The 11,174-nt window shown below is 41.0% G+C and overlaps 2 protein-coding genes across 2 annotated transcripts; both read right to left on the reverse strand.

The window, feature by feature from the left end:
- Nucleotides 1-189: 189 nt before the first annotated feature.
- s100t (S100 calcium binding protein T) lies at nt 190-2,602 on the reverse strand. Its single transcript, XM_032519059.1, has 3 exons — nt 2,164-2,602; nt 823-985; nt 190-729 (listed from the first exon to the last, which is right to left on the reverse strand). Exons 1-3 carry the CDS (start codon nt 2,256-2,258, stop codon nt 565-567), a joined length of 423 nt encoding a protein of 140 aa, XP_032374950.1. The 5' UTR covers nt 2,259-2,602; the 3' UTR covers nt 190-564.
- Nucleotides 2,603-3,699: 1,097 nt separating this feature from the next.
- si:ch211-105c13.3 (protein S100-A16) lies at nt 3,700-9,086 on the reverse strand. The gene is made up of 3 exons (XM_032519552.1): nt 8,900-9,086; nt 4,289-4,410; nt 3,700-4,164 (listed from the first exon to the last, which is right to left on the reverse strand). The coding sequence occupies exons 2-3, from the start codon at nt 4,406-4,408 to the stop codon at nt 4,009-4,011; spliced, it is 276 nt and encodes a 91-aa protein (XP_032375443.1). The 5' UTR covers nt 4,409-4,410; nt 8,900-9,086; the 3' UTR covers nt 3,700-4,008.
- Between the last annotated feature and the right edge of the window lie 2,088 nt (nt 9,087-11,174).

The raw sequence follows: 11,174 nt of genomic DNA on the forward strand, positions 1-11,174 counted from the left end.
TATGTATTATATAATCTACATCCATCGACTGCTGGAATAAAGTGCTGTGCCAGCATTTGCAAAGCAGATTAAAAGTAATGCAATAATCTTCTGCCGGATTCGATTGAGGGCCACTTGCTGCCACCTGGTGCCTATCATGTGTACATTCACATCTTCACGGAATAAAGTACAACTGACATTGTATTTTTGAAGTATAGGTTACATTTATTCTTTCCAGGGAGAAATTCATGTGCTTGAATGTGTTACAAAATACATGAAAAGAAAAAAGCAACCTAGCATAGTACAGGTGTGGAAACACTGACTTAAACTCTCCAGAAATTTACATACAACAAATACAGCCAGTAATGGATTATTTGGACATTGCAGACAAATACACCAACACCCAACATTTACTGCTCAGGTGACTATTAGACATGTGTGTGAGTGTGTGTGTGTGTGTGTGTGTGTGTGTGTGTTTGTGTGTGTATTTATGAATTTGAATCCCATATGTCCACAGGATGTCCACTCCTGTGTCTGAACTTTTCCCTCCCTAGACTGTATGGGTCTGCAGAGACATCTTTGTGTTCACTTTTTCTTCTCTGGCTTGTCGTTGTACTCCAGGAAGAAGTCGTTACAGGCCACAGTAAGAGCACCGACCAGTATGATGAACTCGGTGAAATCTACCTCCCCGTCGTTGTTGGAATCCAGATCTCCCATGACCCTATCCACTGCCTCCTTATCCTGGGCATTCTGCATGTGTGAGGATAAAAAAGAGAAATGTAGGCTGGGTCTAATTTATATGCATGAAGCTGTGCATCTTTGCATCCCTAAGTGTCTCCTTACCCCCAGGTAGTTGCCGAGCTCAGTGGTAAGCATCTCTTTGAGTTCAGCCCTGCTCAGTGTATATTTGTCTCCCTCGTTTCCAGAGTACTTATGGAAGGTCTGGATCAGGAGCTGCATGGCGTTCTCCAGAGTTGAGGCATTCTCTGAGTTGGGCAAAGACATTCTGGAAAAGGAAAGAATAGGGGAAAGGGTGAGAGGAGGAGAAAGCAAGAGCAGTCCATGTCAGTACTCCTGCCTGCAAACTCTCAGGAGCATGGAGCCTTAAAGGCTCTCTTGGTTGCTCTGTTACAAACTTAAATGCATCCAAACACTCTCTCTACAAATCTGATGACTTTAATGAGATCACCTTCCAATCAGAAGGTAGGCAGTTTGATCCCTGGCCCTGCAGTCCCATGTTGAAGTGTCCTTGGGCAAGACACTGAACCCTAAGTTGCCCCTGATGCTGCACCATCGGCGTGTAAATGCGTGTTTATCTGATGAGCAGGTGCACCTTGTACGGCAGCCTCGGCCGCAGTGTGTCAATGGTGAATGTGTCCTGTACTATGTAAAAGCGCTTTGAGTAGTCGTTAAGACTACTCAAGAAAAGAAAAGTGCTTTATAATAGCAGGCCATTTACATAGTGACAGGAGAGGTATATTTGGCAGAGTTGGATACCCTGCCCAGCCCCAGAGTCAAGTTTGCTCTAACTGTTTCCACATCAGGAGTGTTTCTTCCCTGCCAGTTGTCCAGATAAGATTCTGCTACAAATTAAACTGATCCTCAATCAGTATATTGCTTTGCCCCAGCGAAAAGACCTCTAAGAGTCAGGACATAGACAGCAACCAGAAATGTGAGCTAGCTGATAAGAGTGAAACTCAAAGCTGGTAATACAGCCGAACTAGTGGAGGAGATGTAACCAGGACACGCAGAGGCAACCTGATCTGGCTTTTACTTTAGCTCCACCGGATAGCAGAATACACCGGAGACAGGTGTAACTCTTTGCCTTTCTTGAACCTACATCACCTCTGAACTGTGAAGACTTTTCCCTCCCTGTCAATCACTTCTGACATCTGTCTCTCTTCACAAACACAACGTTCCAAATTCTCACAAATCAGCGGCATAAAGAAATGATCAGAAAGACATTTTTGGCGAGCTTTTCTCAAGATAAATTAAGATTTCATAAATGATCAGTAAATTATTGGAAAGCTCATCCTGTCGTTGATTTTCACAAGTATTTTCAACAGGTATTCTACCTACAGACAGCATCATGCATTAGCTACTTTAAAAGTACAAATAGTCAGAAACAACCTCAGAGAGAAACAGCTTTTAGAGTTGAAATCTGTCCTCAACATACTTCTTTACCTGAGTGGAGGATGATTGATGGCCTGCTGGTCAGGTGCAGAGAGAGAAGGCAGAAGCGACTGATGAGAAGGATGAGGAGGACGTCTTAAATACATCCCTCACTCCACCCATCCCACTTATACTTCCTCCTCTCTCCCTCCTTTCACCTGTTGCTCCTCTCTTCTATCTCTGTTTACGCATCAGACACCTGCTATCACCTAAATGGATAGACAGATGATCCACCTGCTCTGTCAGAGATGACATATTGACAAGAAAACAATAATTGTACAGTGACTACAGCATTAGGTAAATTGAAGTACCCATAATGTCACCACAAGCCACACCACAAATGCTGTTGTTGTAAACTTGACTGTAAATGTTGTCGTTTTACTCTTAGATATCAGTCTGCATGGAAGTTAAGTGTAAATAGTGAGTTTGTGACATGGAAGTAGTCTACATATTTTGACCTGAATAACTGCATTCCCTGAGCACGATGAGTTGTTGTGGGATGCCATGACAATGACGTATACTGACTATGTTATAGTTTGCCATTGTCACATTGGAGTATCCTGCTACCCTGTTGCATTACCATTTTGTACTTTATGTCAAAACAAAGAACAGACTTAGAGGGTGCGCTAAAATAAATACAGTACCAAGAACAACATGAAAAACTTGATAACCCTTCAATAACCGGGGGTACAGTATTTGATACAGTATCCGAAAGATTAGTGTAGCACCGATAAATGGAGCCATCACAACTGGCAGCCATGTAGAGAAATTTCCATACAAAGACTTTGTAAAACACACACAAAGGCAAACATGCTTATGCAAGGACACACACACGTGCACTTTCACAAACACATTTACACCTCAAGCTCCAAAATGCTGCACATGCAAACAGTATAATGGACACAGTTAGAGCAAAAGGACATGAAAATTAAGTAAGAAGCAAAAATAAATGACAGAAACACACATGATCATGTATACTTGAAGCATCTTGAAGATTGTGAAAACAAACATTGACATTAATGTTATGAATATAAATTAATTAATTAGTTAAACAAGCACGACAAGATGTCATAAAACGCATGTTTGATCTACCGTCCTGGTAAGTGCATAATCTGGTTTGTGTGTTGTTGCAGTATATTGTGTCAGTGTGGGTTTGCGCAGTGCATGCATGCTTGTATGGACCATATGTGTATGTATAGTGTTGCAAAGTGGAGGATGGTACACAATAGGAAGCGTATATTGTGTCAGGATCTGGTTGCAATAGTTGATGCATCTAAGGGCTCCTGAGTTTGACTACTCAGGGATGTCACAACTATATTTAGCAGGTTTTGCATGTTGCAATGGAAGGAGCAAGTATCATTGCAGCAGTGCCTGTGGGACAATGTCAAACCATATCACGGAAACCACTGTACGCATACAGTAGGCTATTTCCCTGGGTTTCTCAGCAGAATATTTGTTTATTGTGGAAGATAATGGGTAATGTCAGCAATTAGACACTTCAATGCAACTTAAGAAAGATGGAATGCCAATTAAAAACTATGCACAATATAGTTTTATTACATAACGCTTTTATTTTGAAAATACAGTAAGTATCTTTTGTAAAATTGGTATAAAAAAAGACACTCCCAGTTTAGAGTCCTTCAATGTGTCCTTGACAGTGGAGATCAATATGATGTGACTGAAAAAAAGGCTGATCTGGACAGACATTAAGAGCATAATACAACTGGCTGATTAATTGAATGAAAAGGATTATGGACTGTTGTGAAAAATGTCAGGTCTAGAACATTTGGAAAAGATACTTAAAACACGCAAAACAAAAAGGCTGTTAATTAGCCGATCCACCGGCTACATTAGCATCTATGATGCATTTGCACTGGATCCACTCTTGCTCTCGCTGAGGGAGTTGGCCAGGTAGCCAATCAGAGTGAGGTATTCCTGGAAGCTGACCTTTCCATCGTTGTTCACATCCAATCCCTGCTGCATCTCCTTAACGGCAGAAGCGCGATCTGCATCCTGAACACAAAAGGACAGAACATGGTAGCTCATTATGAAAAAAAAACCATTGTTTTATACTGATGGATTATTTGTTTACAGTGAAGAATGATGGAGAACAGTGAAAGGTTCTCTAGTTCCATACCTGCATGAGGCCGCCAAGCTTTTTCTTTACCAGTTTCTGGAAGCCGCTCCCGCTTAGGTTCTCCTTCCCACTGGAAGAATTAAGAAATGTGGTCACCACTGTCTTAATGGCTGACTCCATATCTAGAGAGAGAGAGAGAGAGAGAGAGAGAAAAGTGGAGCATTGAGCGTTGGAAGTGGGAGATATGGCCATATCTTAGACACTCAGACATGATGCCGTTGGGCACAGTTACCATGAATTATAATTATTTTAAAGATATATTTACATGGGGTCTTTGGTGGATAAAAGGCTTTTCTCAGTTACTGACATTCTCATAACCTTGGAATCCTTGTGCATGCTGAAATGTTTAGATATGTCTCCTCAACATAAACATGTGAGAAAGGTGAGACACACAAGTGATGTCAGCATAGAAGAAGAGGAGTGAGTGAGAGGCAGAGCCTAGAGGTTCTCCAAAGTAAACAGAGCAAGAGAGAGGGAGTGATGGAAGGTTGAAGAGGAGGGGAGTCTCTGAGGTAAACACAATGGGAGCTGTGATCTCTGACGGTGGACATCTGATCCTCAGAAGCCAGCGGGAGGCTACAGGTTCAGATTACTGCCCACTGCCCGTCTGCTGCAGCACACCTTCCCTCACGCCAATACCCTGCAAACTGTATCAAGAACTACAAACATCCCAACGCATAGATTAAAGTTTTCCTAAAACAAAAGGTTTAGGCTCTTTCCACTCACTGCGTTTTGCTAGTTGGACCTCACAGGAAGGACAGAAACTAGATGGAAACTTGCTTTCATTGGAGGTAAATCCTGTATCAAGATAATAGTTTGGTCCAAATGACATGCTACATGCTAATTCTACACACATTTTGATGATGGTGTGCACAGTGGAAAAGTGACAAGAAGTCTGTTCGTATATACTGTAAGTGCACTTATCAACTTCATTTATTAGTGTGTTGTTGATGAACAGTATTTTCTTTTCACAGAAGACATTTTGGTCCCAGTAAAAAAAAGCACAAGTGCAAATAATAAAATGAATGACAAATGAGTTCAGTTTTAGGGTCCTTGTATTGTGCTGATCATAAGAGAGCACCAGGAAGATAAAAAAAAAAAAAAAAAAAAAAAGTATATGTGTAGTAAATATCTCTGCTTTCTGCCTTGTGAAGTGGAAAAGTGAAAAAATTAAGCATAATCAAAAGAACTTAAATCTGAGTGTGCTACACTATTTTCCCACAATGCACTGCAAAGTCAAATAGAGAAGCTGCTCTTGAACAGCTGCAATTGTGGTTAATGTTGATTTTCTGATACGAATTGCAAAAACAGTATGTTATGACAATGTATCAGTACATTGTGTATTTGATTTTATGGGGTGTGCAATTATTATGTAATATTAAATTGGGAGACATGGCTACAGTTTGACCATTGATGATTGCACATATAGCATAATTTCCTGGCACAAAAGTCTGCTGATTTCTTTTATAGAAAATTGTAAAAACAATACACTATGACAATAAGTATTTATTACATACTGTATATTATTGGTTTGTAGCGTGGTTTTAAAACGGAGCTTTTGATGTTGTCTATAATAATAACTGTGAAAACAGTGGACAATAAAAATTACTATTTTATTTTGTCACATGAAACTGGGACATAACGTTATACCTATAGACAGGTCAGCACATAATGTAATGTATCAAGACATAATTCAGCCAGCAGAGCCGTCTCTCGAGGTTTCCGCTCTCATTTAGCTTTCTGTTGTCTCAACAAACAAAATGTTCAAGGCAACTGCTCTCAGACAATAAAAGGGCCTGAAAAAATGCTGCAGATACTTGAGTAGAGTTGATAATTATCGCAGCAGTGCGGTGCCAGGCTGCAGGATTTCCACTGTGTATCAGAAACTACCATGAGGCAGCGGTGGCGACAGGATGGGTGCCTGTGGTGATGTTGTTGGAGTAACTGTAGAAGCTGGCAAATCCCCTATCTGACACAGATGTCACACCTCAATGCTCACACCATGCCACCACACTGGCCTACATAAAAAGACACCACACACACACACACACACACACACACACACACACACACACACACACACACACACACACACACACACACACACACACAACACACACCCCACACACACACACACACACACACACCGCCAATAAGGACTTGTCAGCATTAACCTAATTACTGGGAGAGTGAGAGCAGGCACTCATACCTGGATTCTGTTTCATGTTTCCCTACCATGCCAACACAGACGGACACACACAGACACACAACTCTTTCCTACATACAAGTGTGCATCTGTCATCAGCAAGCTATTCATAATTATTTAATAGGTTACTATAATTGTCAAACATCCTCTACAAGACAAACAGCAACACAGGAGCAGGCACACCACCAGTGTCGTGTGTGAATGCACATATATCAAAATGTCTGACAGGCCATATCCATTAACGTCTCTTCCACATGTAATGAGATGAACATGAAACCAAGTTGGCTTCGGTCACAACTGGAGACATCAGGGCCACTGAATTACAAATGGGTGGAAAGGAACATGTAGTGGGGTCTGGCTGATAAAAGCAAGTGGTGGCCTGACTAGGAGTGTGTGCTGGGTACAAATGCAGCCTCTCAGCACATTCAGATTCAGAGCCTGGAGATTACCAAGACTCAAGTGTAATGAATGTTTGTGTGAGACACAGTGCATTGTTTTATTTGCATTACTGGTTCTTTTGATGGCATTTTTACTGAAAGTTTGCCCCACACACACATGTAGTTCAGTAAACCGACCCTTTTGGCTTGAGACATTTCAAATAAACAAATATCTACTTGTGACCCAATCTTCCATTTGCATACGTCTATGGATTTTAACCTGGTTAATGAAAGAGGGATATTTTCCCCTTTTTAAAAATTATTTTAGAGGCCTAACGTTTTTCTTGTCAAATAAAAAGCATGGATGAACATCTGGATTTTATATTTTACCATCTTGTTTCTTACAATCCCTCAGACATATCTAGCTACCTTAAGGGATCCTGATCCACAGATTTTAAACTGCACAAACCAGCTTTGAATTTGTTTAAATTAATGTTGTTAATATAATATGTAATATCAAATTAGCTATATCTCTGACAGATTTTAAGACCACCAATTGATCCATTTGTTGTCTCAATGGGTTATTTTAGCATTCTTTGAATTGTTATCGGGTTTATCAGTTTCCATCATTTTGTATGTTCATTGTGGAACTTTTTATGCCGCAGTCTTGGCCAGGTCTCTCTTGCAAAACAGGTCTCCCACCCCACTAGGACTTACCTGCTTTTAAAGAATAAATAAAAGATAAATACATATTTAAAAAAATATGTCTTATATCATATTTTACTGTGTAGTCTTCATGTTTTAAATGTGTTAACAAAGGCCTGCAGACAGGGTGTGTCTTTTTAAATAACAACTGCCAATAATACAAATCCCCCTAAAAATAAAAATGATCTAAACCAAGCCGAAGCCCTAATCTTATTAAAAGCACTATTTCTGAAAATCTAGTTAATGTATCAACAATCCACGCAACTAACTTTATGCACTCATAGCAAAATCCTTGAGGCCAAAGACATCCAAATGAAGTCATTAAACCTCATAATTAAATTAGGGAAAAACTTCAAAAAGGCCCACTTTAAAAACTAGGCACAGTGTGTAGGCTATCATCGTGTGTGTGGACACAGTACCTCCCAGATGAATCAAATAAAGCATAATGGACGTGCAGACTTTGGTAATAGTTCAGTCAGTGTTGCAACTGACTGTAAGACTTGACAAGTACAAACCAGTTCAGAGCTTAGTGAGGTAGGGCCACCCAACCCAACCAGTCCCCTAACCACCCAAAACCTGAAGCAGGGCTATCAGAAAATGTGTGTAAGTTTAAGTGTAAGTTTGGACCAGACTGACCACAGAGCACCAAAGCCATTATTCTGCGTTGCCACCTGAAATTTCACGAGCTAGCATTGACAAATTTCAGGGAGTGATCAACTCCATCTTGCTCGTGTTGTTTGCGCTAAGTGTGACTGACTCACTTCCTCCATGAGCACGTTACCTGTCATCGCCCAGGTAGCTATTTCTCCTGCGCGTCATCAACTACACCCGGCCGATGCCATTTGAGTCTTATCATAACGTTAATAATTCAGACTGATAAGAGCCAAATCTGACCGTCGGTAGAGCGATCAACAGCATGGCATACGACTGTTTAACGGGGCGAACACGGCCTCGGCGCATTTGCCAAAACTAATCAGCGCTGCGTAACGGAGATGTCAGGGGCTTGCCCGCGTCCCACATTTACATTTAGCCCTAACTAATCCTGACAATTTGTAAACCAGCCAGAGGCAGGACGGACACACAGCAAATAAATAAGTAAACGTGAACGTCAAGACTCCGGTTTCTCTGGAAGTGTAAAGGGATTGGGGTTAGATTACCAAGAGAACCTGACCCCATGTGGCCACCAAACTATTGGCAATAGAGAAGATCTCTAATTATGCAAACTTTATGACAGCAGAGGAAATAAGCTAAACTAATCAGTTTGCCAAGAAAACACAAACAATAAAGCACAAAAGTATAGTCCTCAGGATACAGCAGACTCACCGTTAGGACGGGAAAACAAAAGGCAAGAAAATATTTTGGCAACTGCGCTCCTTCTTCCTCACAGATTCTCCTCTCCAGTCCTGCGTTAGATTAACCAGCAACACATATCTTTTCCGTGATTTAACTTCTCACTCCAGCCAACTTTTTTTCTTTGTCATAGGGCGTGTGCCTGGGAGAGAAGGAATGTGGAAAGAGGCGCAGCTTGAGTACTACAGCCGTTTCTCACCAACAATTTGTAACAAACATTAAGAACACAGTTTTTTTTTTAAAAAACAAGACTGTCTCATGTGGTTCATTAAACATTTTAAGTTTAATATATCTGTTTTATAACTCATTCGTCTGCATTTTTCCTGGCACACTTTCTCTCAACATGCAGGAACAAGCACGCGCCCATGTTAGGTGCGCGTGTGTTCAAAGCTTTCCCAACAGACAGATGTACTCAAGCCACACCCTGGAACTTAACTAGATTGTGCAAAGAATTGAAAGATAATGTTCAGTAGAATGGAAACATTTGAACAAACTATCATATGAAACCCTGAGCAGAAAAGAAACACACACACACTTTGCTTTTACAAACATTTTGTTGACATTTTAATTCCAGCTTTAAACAGAAAATCCTGCTCTGCCAACACCACACCTCTGTTTGCTTCCAGAAGGACATGATAAACTCCCTCATAGACCTGTAAGCACAAGCAGCTGTGAGCGTGTGTATGCTGGGAAACAGCTAGTACTGGTTCTAATATTGCTGAAATAGTATTCTGTGAGAGGACAGCATTAGAAGAAATGCAGACTACTGGTAAAAACAGTGTTGTGCAGTTGAAATTGACTTCAGGGTGTTTTTCATTTGTCTGTTTTCCCATTTATTTCAAACTGTATGGCACTCAGACAAGCCGGTAACACATCAAACTGTAACAGAGTAACTGAGAGGACACTCTGTTGGCTAAACCCCCCCATGCTTGCTTGCAAGATGCCCAATTAGCTGCTAGAACTCCAGAGTGTTGAGCTCTCCATCATTGTTGTTGTTGTACAATAAGCTCAAAAGTTGGTCAATGGCAGCGAGGTCGGCAGCATTCAGCAGGAAAACAGGAAGATACATTAACAACTAAAAAGCTGACACCCCTGGCACGGTCACCAGTTAAAAAAATGAATGTAACTACAGCTGAGGTTGTTTGGCAGAAGGATCTATGGCTCTGTCACCATCTGGTGGCAAAAGTGGTTGTTTCAGCTGTTAATGCAAGAAGAAACACATGGAAATTTCCACACTAGGAAAAGGCAGCCCTGTATTTTGTGTTAGGCCTCAGGAACTACTTTCTGCCAGTGTGCGCTTATTGAACATGACAACACAACCACAACTAGACTACTCTCTAAGGTTAAAGAGAAACTTTTAAGTCTCTGAAGGGTGGCAACTCTTTCTTTATGACAAACTCTTTGTTTTTGTGGGACATACGCACATCAGATGTAGAGTTGTATCTTGTCCTAAAATAACAAAGAACTGCTCTAGATCACGGAAGGGTCCACGGAAGGAGTGGAAAAAGTAAAATTTGCTAAAATATTTTTTTTTAAGTATTATTAGACTTAGAAGTACAGTAAGACCACATGCATTAAAACTGCCCACGTGGAAGAACACAAGCGGCCTTCTGACCACAAGTATGACTAACAGTTAATTATATGGTCACAGCAAAAAGGGCCAATGTGGCATCCAGATGATAACTCTTTCAATATGAATCTGCCGTTATGAGGAAGCTTTTTTTGTTCGGAAAAAAAAGAGGTGTAGAGAAAACTTATGTTCCGAATTGTTTTTTATCGGCCTAACTGAAGGTGTCTCTTGTCTTTTAAGCAGGGTGGCTGAGCACTTGGCACAGCATTGCAGAGTCCGTAAAATCAGTGCTGTAGCCTTTTCTTTTGTTTGCGCGTGTGATTAGTTCCTTGTCTTGTGTCTGACTGTGTGTGTGTGTTTCTGCAAGAGTCATTGTGCCTCCCTCCCATTTTTCTTCTGTGTTTTTGTGGCCCTGAGACACGTTCCTCTGTCCCAGTGTGTTGTTTTAACTGTTCGTAAATATTACATTTTCTGATGTTGTCTGAATATAAAAATAAAAAATTTGGAAGACAGACAGACAGACACAGACACAGACACAGACACAGACACACACACACACACACACACACAACACACACACACACACACACACACACACACACACACACACACACACACACACACACACACACACACACACACACACACACACACACACACACACACACACACACACAC

Source organism: Etheostoma spectabile, chromosome 6 (assembly GCF_008692095.1).
Source record: "Etheostoma spectabile isolate EspeVRDwgs_2016 chromosome 6, UIUC_Espe_1.0, whole genome shotgun sequence".
NCBI classification, from domain to species: Eukaryota; Metazoa; Chordata; class Actinopteri; order Perciformes; family Percidae; genus Etheostoma; species Etheostoma spectabile.

Excerpts from the sequence above, each read along its gene's own strand:
- si:ch211-105c13.3 (XM_032519552.1), bottom strand. The coding sequence starts at position 4,408 with ATGGAGTCAGCCATTAAGACAGTGGTGACCACATTTCTTAATTCTTCC. Across the intron at positions 4,165-4,288 it reads AGCTTGGCGGCCTCATGCAG|GATGCAGATCGCGCTTCTGC; the intron begins GTATGGAACTAG and ends TTTTGTGTTCAG.
- s100t (XM_032519059.1), bottom strand. The coding sequence starts at position 2,258 with ATGTATTTAAGACGTCCTCCTCATCCTTCTCATCAGTCGCTTCTGCCT. Across the intron at positions 986-2,163 it reads ATCAATCATCCTCCACTCAG|AATGTCTTTGCCCAACTCAG; the intron begins GTAAAGAAGTAT and ends TTCCTTTTCCAG. Across the intron at positions 730-822 it reads AGCTCGGCAACTACCTGGGG|AATGCCCAGGATAAGGAGGC; the intron begins GTAAGGAGACAC and ends TCACACATGCAG.